The 14,938-nt window shown below is 50.9% G+C and overlaps 2 protein-coding genes across 3 annotated transcripts; one reads left to right on the top strand and one right to left on the bottom strand.

Moving 5' to 3' along the window:
* Window positions 1-423: 423 nt before the first annotated feature.
* Window positions 424-10,406, bottom strand: INTS11 (integrator complex subunit 11). Of its 2 annotated transcripts, XM_051637167.1 has the most exons (17): window positions 10,310-10,396; window positions 9,941-10,038; window positions 9,754-9,827; window positions 9,347-9,575; window positions 9,132-9,230; window positions 9,011-9,045; window positions 8,201-8,339; window positions 7,280-7,344; window positions 6,463-6,652; window positions 5,751-5,834; window positions 4,827-4,916; window positions 3,652-3,814; window positions 2,813-2,920; window positions 2,190-2,251; window positions 1,856-1,998; window positions 1,411-1,540; window positions 424-599 (listed from the first exon to the last, which is right to left on the bottom strand). In XM_051637167.1, the coding sequence occupies exons 1-17, from the start codon at window positions 10,335-10,337 to the stop codon at window positions 534-536; spliced, it is 1,803 nt and encodes a 600-aa protein (XP_051493127.1). In that variant the 5' UTR covers window positions 10,338-10,396; the 3' UTR covers window positions 424-533. The 2 variants fall into 2 exon arrangements, with proteins under 2 accessions (XP_051493127.1, XP_051493128.1); XM_051637168.1 differs by lacking the exon at window positions 9,941-10,038 and having other exon boundaries at window positions 10,310-10,406.
* A 713-nt stretch (window positions 10,407-11,119) lies between these two features.
* Window positions 11,120-12,941, top strand: CPTP (ceramide-1-phosphate transfer protein). Its single transcript, XM_051637184.1, has 2 exons — window positions 11,120-11,236; window positions 11,311-12,941. The coding sequence occupies exons 1-2, from the start codon at window positions 11,124-11,126 to the stop codon at window positions 11,831-11,833; spliced, it is 636 nt and encodes a 211-aa protein (XP_051493144.1). The 5' UTR covers window positions 11,120-11,123; the 3' UTR covers window positions 11,834-12,941.
* Window positions 12,942-14,938: the final 1,997 nt, after the last annotated feature.

The following is a 14,938-nucleotide window of genomic DNA, read 5'->3' as shown; positions in this document are numbered from 1 at the left end:
GAGATACTGCTGGTTTTGTCCCATTTATAGGCTATGGAGAAACTTCCCACCACTGGAGGGACTATTCTTTCCAGCTAAGCAAAATTTTTATATCCTGGACAGATGAAAACAAAATTGAAGGACTCCCTCTAGGAGTGCAGAGCTTTCTTGCAGGCTGGTCAGCTGTCAGTGAAGGAGGCACAGAGAACAATGTCACACTGCCAGGGAGCTGTACACTCTTCCCTCCATGGTACTCACACTTTGCATTTTAATTGTGAAGCTTTGCAAGCTCCTTGTTTCACTCAGCACTGCTGTGGGAGGGAAGAATGCTGAACATCTCTCACCTTGTTGTGTAAGGGAACTCCCAGCTTCCTCCTCAGGACTCCCCAACCCCAGGCTGTGATGGGCACCTACTGCTGAGCTGTGTGCACTGCACAGACTGGATAAGGACTCTGCTTCCTTTATTGAAACAGAACTAGAAACACACCTTGACAATGTAAACAAAATAAAACCTAATTCTCTCTGAAAAACCCCAGTGCCTGCTGTTCTGTTGCTCATGATGTGCTCTGGGGCAGCCCTTTCTTCAGAAGGGATGTGAGGTAACTGCCCAGTTCTTCATCCTAGAGAGAATAAAGAGAACCAAGATGAAAGGAATCTTCTCCTTGACTTCCCTTCTCCTTGACTTTCCCATTTGGGGCACTAAATGAGGCTTTAAAACCTAGAAACGGAATTAATTCTTAGACCCATCAAAATCTAATGCTAGCAAGTGTTCAAAACTGGAAACCAGTCCAGTTAGCACAACAACATTTCTGGGGGTTCTTTAAAAATACCAGTGTAAAACCACTTTGTCAAAGGAGGTGTCTGGACCTGAGGTGTTTCTTTTGAGGAAAACGACCATTTTTCTTTAAACCAAAGAATAAAGAACCTGTTTTGTTTTGCCCTCAAGAAGGTATTTCCTTTCTGTAAAGCAAGGATTTAAAAATACAGCCACAGGAAGTACACTTTTAAAAGGAAGAAAAGATAATGACTGTGTCTAATCTTATCACTGGTTTGTTAACAAGCCTCCTGCTTGGGGTTAGGTGTAAAACTTCAGAGAAATACAATATGAAATACCTGCATGTGCTGTGTGGGAGCAGTGATACAGCTGAGAGTTTAGAAACTGGATACTATAGTGTCCTCAAAACACAGACATTAATGAGTCATTATCTAATTGTATTAAGTGTAATTACTCCAGATCAGTTGCTGTGAGTTCAGTGGCCCCAGAGAACTGCAGGACTCTAGAGCTCCATGGAATTATTTGTGCTAAACCCAAAATGGTGAAGAAAATGGCAGCGACTCACCTGAAACTGTGCAGAGAGTGATGAAGACTCACCCTTACCATAGTTTTGGACTGTAAGGAGGTAAGGAAAGTCTGTCTTCAAGTATTCCTACCTGGTAGGTCCAGGATACGAGCAGAACTTTGGTTCCTTGGTCCTCTGAGTGTGCTGTGGCCTGGATGAGAATGGACTCCACTGTTATCGACCCATCAGGGAGATGCTGCACCGAGTAATCTTTCAGGATGCTGGTGAGAGAGAAGATAAAGTTACTTAGTTTGAGGGGGACAGGCATCAAAGGAAGGGTGGGTCACCCCTTCGATCTTTGAACCCCCCTGCATCTTGTTACTTGTAGCTGTGTCTGAGCCAGCACCCCCACCCAAGGCAGGGAGAGTGGGGCCCACCCACGCGGGGGTCTGTGCTTTTGTTCACCAGGCAGGAGATCCTGCAGAATCCAGCCTGAACCCTGCTCCTCTGAGCAAGGGACCAGTCACAGAACAGAGCATCTGCCTGCAGGGCTTCAAGTGCATCCCCAGGGTGGGGAAAAGCTTGGAATGACTTGCCCCTTGAGGTGGTTGTAGACACGGAGCACGGTCTCGTGCTCCTTGCGCGGATCCTGGATGTGGACGCGGCAGGTGAAGCGCAGCTGATGCTCTGCCAGGCCCAGCTCCTTCAGAGCCTGCTCAGGAGACACCAGGCGGAAGCTCTGCAGAGGACAAGGACAAATCCATTACAAGCTACTTCTTGTGCTGGACCAGGTGTGGAGTTTCTGGGCTCCTCCTAAGCCACTAAGACTGCTTATCTTGATTTTAGTTCCCTGTTCATCCAGGACTCGCGAGTGAACGACAACACGCTCCTCCAGAGGACACAAACCAAACACAGGAACCTTGTACTTACATTGTCCTTCATCATCAACGTGCCATGCATGAGCTTGGGCTTCTTGACATCTGGCAACAGACCTAAAGCAAGGCCAGGGAAGAGAAGGATGACATGGTTAGCAATGGTGTGCTCACTGTTCACACCTAAGAACTGCTGCAGGTCTGAACACATTGGGTTTGGGGCTTGCTAAGGTTCAGAGACTAAGGAAAAGGAGAAGAAAGATGTAAAATACACGGTGCTTAAACCAGTGTCAGTGCTGCAGATTTATGTGTAAGAAACCACACTCAGCGATACAGAATGTCTGTACCTGCCTGTGTACTTCTTGATTCTGAGAGATCTTAGATTTTTCTTAAATTTGGTTTATTAAACCTAATTCCAGTGTTCACAGACCGAGCTAGTAAAAGTGCAGATGGACTTGGTACCACAGGGACTGGGCAAGGAGGTAGTGTGTATATTTGATTGGAAACATTGACTGTACATCCCCAGCACAGCAGCCACTTCCTGTCACAGGCAGCTCCCTCAGCCACCAACTGCTGCTCAAACCAGTTCTTCCCCGGGAAGCACTGCTGTGGGGCACCAGTGACCCTGCACCATGGGTGCTGCACAACACAGTGGCAGGGCCCACAAGATGAAGTTCTCACCTATTGCTGTCTCCCTCTTCAGAAGTCCCAGGGAGATGTCCACAGGAATGCTGGGATTGGTGAGGATGGTGGTGGTCTCCCCGTTGGCAGGCATGTAGCAGCTGACATCTGCAAGGCAAACACCCCAGGTCAGGATGCATAAGCACCCCCAGCCCCAGAGGGGACAGGGACTTTGGCAGGAGCCTATGGCAGCTGTTCAGGACAGAAAATGCAGTTTAACAACAATCAGCTGAAACCAGGGATTTGAAAGAGGCTGTGAAGTAGAACTGCTGCCTGGACTTCAGGTGAACAACCCCACCAGAACCATCAAAACCCAAACAGGGCAGCATCTCCCAGCCCAGCTGTCCTTAAATCCTTGTGAGGGTAACAAGAAAACAAACTGCAACAAAGCTGCCTGTTCTTTGGCATCAATAGCAACTACTGCTCAGCAACCTGCAGACAGCAAGGCACCAGCCAGGGGGAATTCTTTGCTCTCTCACTATTTCAGTCAGCTGTTTCCAAGGAATTCATTTTTTATTTTCCTCTGGAGCTCACTCCCCAGCTGCAGTTGTTAACTTCAGGTTCAGGTGTACCCTGCCTGCCCTGGCTTCTTCTAGGATAGAAATTCAGTAAGAGCTGAACTGTAATGATACATTTGAATCAAGGCTAAATAAGCATTAAAATACAGGCCTCATGTGTTAATTAAGATACATGACAGGCAGTAGCTTCCTGAGGACGACTGGTCCTGGTCATTCCTACATTATGCTTGATTCTGTGCTGGGCTCCCAGGGATCAAGCACCTGAACTTCAATGCCTCCCTTCTCTTGCCATCCTCCCTTCAGAACCAGCACTGTACTCACGGAATTCCTGTTCTATCTTCTGCTTCAGAAACTCCATTTTCTTTGCTTCCCCGTGGACCAGGAGAACATTCCGTGGCTCAGCCTGACGGATCAGCTGCATGATCCCCTTGGCATCTGCGTGGGCACTGAAGGACATGTACTCCACCTGCATCTTCACTTCCAGCTGTGGGGGAGCAGAAAGCACAGGCTTTCTGAAGCAGGAACCACTCTGGCTCTCTGCACCCCACACAGACAGACCCAGACTCCTCTGCATTGGGTTTAGAGAAGGAAATGAACTGGAAAATTCTTTAGGACATGAAGCTCATGGAGAAAGCCCAGAGAAAGGCCACAGAGATGATCTGAGGGCTGGAGGACAGGCTGAGAGAGTTGGGGGTGTTCAGCCTGGAGCTGAACCTTAGGTTTTGGTGACCTTAGAGCACCTTCCAGTGCCTGAAGGGGCTCCAAGAAAGCTGGGGAAGAACTTTGGACAAGGGCAGGAAGGGATGGGATGAGGGGGAATGGATTAAAACTGGAAGAGGGAGATTGAGTTTGGACATGAGGAGGAAATTCTTTGCTGTGAAGGTGGTGAGACCCTGGCCCAGGTTGCCCAGAGAAGCTGTGGCTGCCCCATCCCTGGCAGTGTTGAAGGGCAGGTTGGATGGGGCTTGGAGCAGCCTGGGCTGGTGGGAGGTGTCCCTGCCCATGCAGGGGGTTGGAACTGGATGATCTTTAAGGTCCCTTCCAACCCAAACCAGTCTGGGATTCTGTGAAAGTGAGGCTGGAGAGAGAGCTGCTGATCAGCAGAGACTGAACAAGCTGCTGCAGCTCCTGGTAACTTCCAGGAGAAGCTGCCCCGTTTCACAGCACAACAGTTGCCACACATTTGCCAAAACAAATCAGTACCTGAGGGCAGCTGGTGTCGGTTTGAATATCCTTGTGTTATGGATCATTTTCACCTGACTAACGGGGCCTACTTATTAAACACCATTATAAATACACCCCTGACAACATCTTAGGGCAGAAACAGAGCTCTGTCAATGCAAAGGGGGGAAAAAACCTCGCCCAACCCCAAAGAAAGTGTCACTTGTGTGTTTTCCCTGTTGTATGTGGCATATTCCAATACATGGAGTCTAACTGCCACCTCAGCTTCCAAAGAGTTTCCCCAGAGGATCCTCCTTTTTGAAAAGAACACTTACAATTTGTCTTCCTTCCATCTCCAGCTTGCGCTGCCCGCTCAGGATCTTGTGGCCCACGGTTCCCTGCACGCAGTAGCCAGGCATGATGACCTGAGAAGGAAACAGAAACATCTGCACACTCTGCAGGTGGGCTTGTGGAGCAAAGCTGTTGGTAACATCAAAATAGCCACAAATCAGAGAATCACAGACTGGTTTGGGTTGGGAGAGACCTGAAAGGTCATCTATTCCCAACCCCCCTGCATGGGCAGGGACATCTCCCACCAGCCCAGGCTGCTCCAAGCCCCATCCAACCTGCCCTTCAACACTGCCAGGGATGGGGCAGCCACAGCTTCCCTGGGCAACCTGGGCCAGGGTCTCACACTAAATAATTCCCTCCTCATGTCCAACCTAAATCTCCCTCTTCCAGTTTTAATCCATTCCCCCTTGTCCTCTCCCTCCCTGCCCTTGTCAACAGCCCCTCCTCAGCTTTCCTGGAGCCCCTTCAGGCACTGGGAGGCTGCTATGAGGTTTGTGCTCATCCCATTTTACACAGACCATCTTTGGACTTGATGACCTCCAGAGGTCCCTTCCAACCCCTACTATTCTACGATTCCTTCACTGGAAACCTGCTTGTTTGTTCTGCAGCCTGGGAGCACCCAGCTCCAAAATACCCACGAGAACAAAACTGGAAAGCAAACTGCTGAAACCTACACACCACTAGTAAGAACTAGTGCAAGTGACAAGTGTCTCCCAGGCCTCTTCAGATTAACAAAAGCACCTTTGAAAATAACATCTCCCACAACCCCCTGAGATGTGTCTCACTAAAGGACCCTTGTCATGCAGCCCTGCACTCTCAGGACAAGTCTCCCTCCAACCCTTGTTCACGACTCTCTCGCAGCAGCGTCGCAGGAACAAAACATCCCTCAAGCAAACAGAATTTCTTACCATGTTCTTTTCATTCCCTGCCCATTTCCTGAAGATCTGAAGGGACTGTCCTGCATGGAGCATGCCAGGGGTTGCAAACACAACCTAGAATCCAAAGAGGTACCAAAAATCACCACACAGTCCTGGGTTTTTTCTTTGTTTGTTTGACTTACATAAATATCCTGAAACTGGAGTATCCACTAATCCCCACCCCACTTCCTACCCCAGAGCTGTCATAGGGGGTTCTGCTGTTTTTCCCCCTTCTCTAATTTTCAATTAAGTCAAGCCACTGGTTTAGGAAATGTTTGTGATCACCCACAGCATCTGAACAGTTCTATAATGGTACCACCATGCTCCACAGATTCCTCTTTCAGCCACTGCCCAATGAACCAGTCAGAAACAAAACCAGCAACAAGAGGTGGTGTCGTAAAGGATCTGGTGTCTCACAATTTCAGTCAAAAGAACGTTCTGTAAAAACCAGAGCTGGGATCAGACCCAGAGGCACAGATTATACAAACCCTCCATCGTTTGTTTCATTTTCTCTGGGCATTTTTACCTTTAGCAAAATAAAGATAGGAAGGATCTTTAATAGTCACACAGCTAAAAGCCTCCAGGTGGCCTGGCTGCAAAAGGGGGGTGCTGATCTTTTCCTTTTTGCCTTAGCCAGGAGCAGAGTGGTATAAACCCAGCTCCCTGACCCCCCCTGCCCCAGGACCTGCTCACACCCCCTTACCATGGGCCCTGGATTGTCTGCAAAGGCCCGATCAAACGCTTTGATGTGTTTGAACTCAAACATGTTCCTCTGCACAAACGTCTTCCGGATCTTCTGGTTAGTCCAGGTGATGAACAGCTTGTAGTAGTGGTTGGCCTTCTCTGTCAGCCCCGTGGAAAAATAAATTGGAGCCTTCAAATTCATCCTTTCCCTGGAGAAAGAAGTATTCCAGAGACCTGTGAGGACCCTGGTGATCCACCCCAAAATCCCATAAACCCATGGAGTCTCCAGAGATGGTTTTTGTGCATCCCCTCCTCTCCTGGAGCTCTAAATCAGGACCATCCTCCATCACTGAGCATCACCTTGCTGCAAGGGAGGCTCTAATTCTCCTCCCCTACTTGAGCCAGCTTCCTGCCATTACAAATGTTTAACATTCTGCCATGGGATGTGATTAAAAGCAGCCGCATTTGGGATCAAAACCATCTCCACACGGTGCTTAGATGTTAATTTAGTACTTGTTCATCCCTCCTCCCTCTCCCAGGAAAACAGTTTTACACCCTGGCACAGATGCAGCCCAAGTCTTTAAGGGACAGTTGATCCTGAGTGTTTGGGGAAGGGGTGGAGAATGACACTGGGTAAGAAAATGGTGTTTTACTGCTTGGAGTCAGGAACTCTGGGCATGCATGGGAAGAAGAAACTCTGCACCTGCCAGCACGGGCTGACGTGCAGAGGGATAGTGAGGAGAACTCTGGTGCTACACAGGGACAGGAACCTGCCAGGAGCACACAGGAGGAGGACAGAGGGGTAGGTGGGAGCTGCACAGAGGAGGTGCACTCACCAGAAGGTTTCCAGTAAAATGCAAAGTTCCTGGGCACGTCCAAGGGCAAAAACCGGGATCAGAACCTGCAAGTGAGGTAGGATTTTACAGTCTGTGAAACCCAAACTGCAGGTAAGTGCACTGCAGTGTTCTCAGTTCTTAACAAGCCCCTCAGGCCCCTCTCACTTTCTGACGTTCTTTTGCTGACCCCACAGGAACATCTCCTGCAGTTTTGAGGCCACAGGTGATAAACTACTACAACCTTTAACCAAAAGGCAGTTCAGGTTCTACACATACAATCAACAGACAAACTTTGGTTTTCCATTTAAATGGAATTAAATTAACCAAGTCCTAGGAAACTAGAACCAGATCCTTAACTACAGTGGGATCAGTAAAACTTCCTCATGCTCCAGATTTCCAGTTCTAGTTCCACTTTCTGAGGGGTTAAGATGACTCTTTTCATAATGCCTTTTCCTAGGTCTGCTCTCCATGGGGTGGGAATGAGAACCTCAGAAGAACTTTCACACTGTTAACACAGCACAAAGCAGGATCATGAACAGACCTGGCTACACTGGCAATAATTTCTGGCCAAGATTAAAAGCAGAAATTGAACAGTCCAGCTCAGTTTCTTAATTCACAGGGCTAAGAGGATGCTTCACTATACAAGAAGCAAATCAGGTGAATTCTGCCTGTATCCTCACTGTCTGCAGATCCTAAGTCCAGCACTTCCCTTGCTGTCTCTTTAACTCACAGACTGGTTTTGTTCTTGGCAGAGTTTAAGTGTTTAACAGTCTCTCTTTTCAATACAGCTGGAGGAACACAGAGATGCCTCTGGTGTCAGGCAGGGGTGCCCGAGTCTGTCTGCAGTTCCACAGCACTACAGAGCCAAGCAGAGCTTCCCAGAGGAAAAATCCCATCACTGAGGTGATCACAACCTCCTACCTTCCCTCCTCTCTCTACAGTCTCATGGACTTTCTTCAGGAAGTCTCTTTCTCTGCAGCGTTTGGAATCCCTGATGGTTGTGGCATAGGTGGACTCAGTGATCAACAAATCTGGGCGACACTTGTCGATCCAGGCAGCTCTGAAAACAAAGGGAATTTAAACAGCCAAGTTAGTTTGGGAGATGGTTTCTGGCATTTCTGACCTACAGGTCTCAAAGATGGGTGGAGAATGTCACTGTCTCCATTTGCAGAGAGAAAAACTGGTACCCAGGTGTGCACAGGCTTGACCCAAGTCACCTGGAAGGTCCTGTGGAAGCATCATGATCCCCCTCTTTGCTCTCTTTAAATCAGACCAGCTCAGAAGAGACAGCACAGATTCTGAAAAGCAATTCTTCTCCAGTCTATTACTTGTTTTAAGTGAATTAAAGTATTACTCTACATAGTATTAATCTCTCATATCTACAGGTAAACATAAAGTTTGTGATTAGCACTGTCTGAGAAAGTCAATGCATTTAGAAGATACCATGAGAATAAAACATTTCAAACATCTAAGTCTAATTATTACACAGCCTTAAAAATCAATTGATGTGAGTATAGAGAAGATGACATTAAGGTCTGTCTGGAAGAATCCATGTAAATCTGTTCATTCTCATAATTCAAAAGTGCATTTATCTTCTCAGCAAAGACACCATTAAATGTTCCAGTCTCCCAACAAAGGATCAAGGCTGATAAGCCCCCAGTACCAACAGAAGTTGTGCGAGTATGTTCCTGCCAGAAATATAATTGAAGGAAACTCAGGCTTCCCACTTACCCCAAATGTCTGTCTGGTGTCATGTTATAATCACCCTGGTGGAAGAAGGGAAATACATTAATTTTCTCAAGGCAACAGGCAGTTAAAAGGCCATGCAGGGATCTGCAGGTGTTGTACTCACAGTGTAGACGACGGACTCACACCCAACCTTGATCTGGAACATGGCAGCTCCAAGCACGTGGCCTGCATAGTAGGCCTTGATCTCCAGCTCCTCATCCACCTGCTCCAACACACAAACACTGCCCAACTGCACACACCCTGACCACCCAAACCTGCTCTGCCTGGCACAACCACCCAGTGGGGCTGACCCAGAGGGATGCAGAAACGGTCACTTACCTGAACTGTCTGGTGAAGATGCACAGCAACCACTTTCTTCATGCAGTCTTTAATCATTTGGGAGGTGAAAAAGTTGATTTCCCCTTTCTTATCCACAGTGATCTTCCTGTAGTCCTCCAGGAGGATGGGACAGATGGCCTTGGTAGGATGGGTCATGTAAATGGGCCCATCATAACCCACCATTTCACTGAAATAGGGTAAAGCTCCACAATGGTCCAAATGAAAGTGGCTGCAGGAAGACACAAAGGATAGAGGAGGAATTCGACTTTCCTGGTGCTCAGATCTGGCTTGATTTTAAAAGCACTGTGTGACCTAGAGGAACTGGCCAAAACACGAACGATGGACTCGTGAGGACTGTGTGTTAAGATTTCCCATTTCCCACCTGAGAAGGAAGGAAGCTTCCTCACCTGATGATCACACAGTCCAGAAAGTCAGTCAGCCTCCCGTTCTGGGTGATGTAGGAAAAGTCAGGGAAGCGCCTCTGCAGAGACAGGAGAAAAACAGGCTCTCCATGAGGAAACAGCCAGCTGCACCGGGCAGACACACCTCGGAAGCACCTCCACACAACACCCAGGCTCCCCCAGCAACACTCACGTCATCGTTGTAGCCCATGTGCATCCCGCAGTCCAGCATGACGTTCTTCCCAGCGATGGAGACCAGGATGCAGCTGCGCCCCACGTCCTGCCCAGCCCCTGGGCCCCAGCAACACAGACCAGTCAGGCACCCCTGAAGGTCCACACAAGCCCCCCAGCCCTGCCACTGCAACGTCTCTCCCCGCACACACTCGTGAGCCCTGTACACGCAGCTCACCGGCTGCAAAGACAAGGCAGGACAGGACAAGGAGCAGGTCTGGCTGCTGCCCAGGCTGCGGGAACCCACCGCGCCGGCTCCCAGCGAGGAAACACACCCCTTGAATCCTGAACCCCAACGCGCTGCAGCGTTGCTAGTTCAGACCGGACTTACCCAAGGGAGTGACTTTTATCTCGGGCATTTCAGCCTCCTCTGCGGGCCCGGCTGCTGCGGGGCGGGCTGCTGCGGGGCGGGCTACTGCGGGACGGGCTGCTGCGGGGCGGGCTGCTGCGGGACGGGCTGCTGCGGGACGGGCTGCTGCGGGACGGGCTGCTGCGGGACGGGCTGCTGCGGGACAGGCTGCTGCGGGGCGGGCTGCTGCGGGCCCGGCTACTGCGGGCCCGGCCGCGCCGCCAGCAGGGGAGCAGGCCCGGCCGCTGCCACAGCCGCCATGGCAAGTGCTCGTGGCCTGAAGCTTCTTCCTGGAGAGAGGGCAGAGAGAGCACAGGCCGCTGGAACAGGCGGGGGATGGAATTCAGGCCCAGCTTCCACCACCACGGCCCCGCCGCTCCCCGCAGCTCAGCACAAACCCCGCAGCTCAGCACTAACCTCGCAGCCCCGCACAAACCCCCCAGCTCAGCACCAACCCCGCAGCTCAGCACACAAACCCCGCAGCCCCGCACACCCCGCAGCTCCGCACCAACCCCGCAGCCCCGCACACCCCGCAGCTCCGCACCAACCCCGCAGACCCGCACACCCCGCAGCTCAGCACACAAGCCCCGCAGCTCCGCACCAACCCCGCAGCCCCGCACACCCCGCAGCTCAACACAAACCCCGCAGCCCAGCACCAACCCCGCACCTCAACACAAACCCCGCAGCCCCGCATTAACCCCGCAGCCCCGCACCAACCCCGCACCCCCCGCGGCTCCCCCGGCCCCGCTCCGCCCCGCGCAGGCGCCGGCCCCGCCCGCGCCCGCCCCGTCCCGCCATGGCGGAGCCGTTCAGCCTGCGGGAGGTTCTCGGCGCCTTCCAGAGCTGCGTGTCGGAGCGGCGGGAGGTGCTGCTGGGCCCCTACCTGCGCGGCTGGCGCGGGCTGATCCGGTGAGTCCCGGGGGCGGCCCCGCGGCCCGGCCCGCGCTGCCCCGCCGCTCACCCGCCTTGTCCCCCCCGCGCAGGTTCCTGCACAGCCTGGGCGCCATCTTCTCCTTCATCTCCAAGGACGCGGTGGCCAAGGTGCAGCTGATGGAGAGCTACTGCCGGGGCGAGCAGCGGGAGCGCTACGTCTCGCTGCAGTCCATGGTGGAGTACGAGCTGGGCAGCGGGCTGGTGGCTCGGCAGCAGCCCTCGGGGCGCCCCGACTCCGGCTGCCGCACCGTCCTGCGGCTGCACAGGGCGCTGCGCTGGCTGCAGCTCTTCCTGGAGGGGCTGAGGAGCGGCGGGGAGGACTCCCGGCCCTCCGTCATCTGCACGGACTCCTACAACGCGTCCCTGGCCGCCCACCACCCCTGGGTGGTCCGCAAGGCCGCCACGCTGGCGTTCTGCACCCTGCCCCCCCGGGACGCCTTCCTGGAGATCATGAACGTGGGGTCCCCCCAGGAGGCCGTGGCGGTGCTGGGCGAGGCGCTGCCCCACATCTGCCAGGTCTACAGCATCACCCAGGAGCTCTTTGCCCAGCACCAGCTGCTGGACCTGCCCTGACCAGGGGCCCAGCTCCGTGTTCTGACCAAAGCGGGATGAACTGAGGCAAAAACAAACAACAAACACGGTGTCTGGGTTGTCTGTCCGGGGTCCCTCTTCCTTTCTCCTCCTCCAGGCTGGAGCTGACAAGCTGGCAAACCTACTCAGGATGCCTCAGTTTAGGAGAGAAAAAAATGTACCCATTTTTTTAGCACGTCTGTCGTGTAGAGCCTCAGCTCTACAGCAGGAAAAGGCACCAGTGCTGGCGGGCTGCCAGGATCTCTCTTCCTGCATTCACCTCCAGCGAGGCTGGGAGTGGGCAGGTTTAGTTTCTTTTCAGCCAAACGCTGCAACTTCAGCTTTTGTGTTTACATGAGTAGTTAGGACCCCCCCTCTGGAGTCTGAGAACATCCATGCCACCTGTGAGCTCACTCTGCTCCTTTGTTTACAAGCTGTTCCCTCGGACAGGTCTGGGGGTTTTTCCCTCTTACGCTTCAGCCTTGAAAATACAATCCTGAGTCACCCCTGTCCCTTGTGCCCACAGGCTCACTTGACTATTGCTGCTAATTCTGTGTCCCCTGGAATTAAAGGAGGAAAGGGGGGGGTGTTGGCTGTGACAGTTGTGCCTTTGTGCACGAGCAGACCTGCCCCTTCAGCTGTGCTTTGTCTTGGGATGTGGAACAACTAGGATGTACTGCACAATACTCTGTATCCAGCTAAGGCTGCAGACTGTACCTTATCCTGTTCCAGCCACGCTTCTGAATTGTGTTTTCATGTTTGTTTTTTTTTAATGAATGTGTCAAATACCTACAAAAACGAGTTCTCTATCTAGGGAGAACTCTGAACTTGCACTGTCACTGCTCTGAGGCTTATGGCTTCTGTTGCTAATCACTGTATATAATTGCTGGTGTGTGTACACACACACAATGTATGTATAATGGAGTTTGCTTTCTGAGAGCTGAAAAAACACTTATTTCAGGATGACACGGATATCTGGGGGAGGAGGGAGAGTCCTCCAGGCCACAGCCTGGTTCGATTGTGTCTCAGAAGGCCTGACATAACACTGAATGATTCAGGAAATCACTGTTACCTCACTGAGATTAAACTGGGCATTTAATCCTGTCAACAACACGCCTCTGAAGAGTATCCTTTATGGGCACGCTTGCTTGCTTTGCGGTGTTGGGAGGAACATGAGCTCTCCTCGGGCAAGTTCAGGGTTGGCAGCTTTCACACACGGGGCCAAATTCAGCCGAGGAAAGAGCACCCTGAGCTGCAGTGCCCGGGGTACTCGGGAGCTGCAAGAACGCACAGATGCACTAGAGGGAGTTGGAGCATTTTGCACAAAGCCTGTCACCGACTATCACCCCTGGTCTCACCAAAAGGGAAGGAGGGAAGTAAATAATTGCCTGTGTCTGACTTCTGCACCCCTGTGCAGCTGAATTTGTATTTAGAACTTTTTAGAACAAGTTACAGCTAACACTTAAATACTCCATTAAGGGGAAGGTATCCTTAAAAGTATATATACTGATAAAATATATATAAATAAAAATAATAGTGACCTTCCAGTACCTGACAGGAGCCTGTAAAAGGCTGGAGAAGAGCTGTTCATAGGGCATTTAATGATAGGACAAGGGGTGGTGGTTTTAAAGTAGGGAAGGGTAGATTTAGGTTGGACACTAGGAAAAAGATCTTGAATATGAGGCTGGTGGGGTCACTGGAACAGGTTGCCTAGAGAGGTGGTGGGGGCCCCATCCCTGGAGACACTCGGGGTCAGGCTGGATGGGGCTCTGAGCACCCTGCTCTAGTGTGAGATGTCCCTGCTTATTGCAGGGGGGCTGGACTAGATGACCTTTAGAGGTCCCTTCCAACCCAAGACCTTCTATGGTGTCTATATCATGCAGCTGCTGCTTGCCTGAAGCACTCCTACCCTCGGCTTTCCACAGTGCACCTGCTGGAAGATGTATGGAAAAATACTCTAGCCTTGGAGCAGAAGTGGTGTATCACTTTGACAATATAAGCAGTTTTTATGCCACAGTATAAATAAATATAATAAGACAATAAAAAGCAGTAAATTGAACCTTTATGTCCAGTGCTACCCTGCTTTCTGAAATTCAACCCTGACAAAAAATGCAAACCAGGACACAACCTACATTACTGTGCTGTGGAATTTGTAGCTGAAGCAAAGTTTTTAAGCTGAAGGGAACACCATAGCTCAGTGTGAAAAAAATACCAGCCTATAACTACTTCCTACAAGCAGCAGCACAGCTCAGCAACAGCTCACCAACCTGGCACTTCAATGCTGACCTGTTCTGGGCAAGTTCCTGTGATGCACCAAGGAAGATTTGGTTAGAGCTGACCTTGAACTTAAAAATAAATAAAAAACACTGCTGTGTGTGTCTCTTACCATGACCCTTTAGTTCAGGCCACTCTATGATTCTGAAGTTCATTTAAAAATAAACTATGTGACATTCCTTCATTCTAAGTGGGGAAGACACAAGTGAAGGCTTGGATCAGAGGCAGTCAGGGAGAACCTCAGCTCCCAGCAGGAAGCAATGCTGGTCAGCAGCTGAGGGTTCTCCTACTTATCTCATCCAGGCAGACTTCACCTTGTTGGATTCCACTCCTACCAAGGTGTGTTCTCCTTGGTGATGCTGTTAGATGAGCAGCCAGCACAGACTAAGATCTGCTCCCAGTATTAGATGAGTCACAAATCCAGTTGTTTGTGGAAACCCTAACCAGAGACAGTTTCTACAAACACATTCCATTAAAGATGCTTCCTGTTTGGATGGGGCAGGGGGGGCCTTAACGCAGAAGACACACATCCAAGTTAGGGTGGGACACCTGAGTTACCACCTCTCCCTACAGCAAGTCCAGTTTTCAGAGCTGTGACAATGAAGTTAAGTTGTTCTGCTGGAGCAGAGGCTACTCATCCAGTAAGGGAAACCAGGATCAGGTTTGCAACCAGGTTCTCCCCTAGGGTACTGCTGCCTATTTGACTATTGCCCACTGAGCAGAGTTCCACATTTAATGCATTTTGCTAAACAAATTCTTCCCCATCATTTCAATCTCTCTGAGTTCTATTTAAAGAGACTCACAGGGAACTGATGAGACTGGGTCCCCTGTTCC

This window comes from Apus apus, chromosome 20 (genome assembly GCF_020740795.1).
Source record: "Apus apus isolate bApuApu2 chromosome 20, bApuApu2.pri.cur, whole genome shotgun sequence".
NCBI lineage: Eukaryota > Metazoa > Chordata > Aves > Apodiformes > Apodidae > Apus > Apus apus.
Note: the sequence above shows the minus strand (reverse complement) of the source record. Positions and strands in the feature narration are given on the sequence as shown.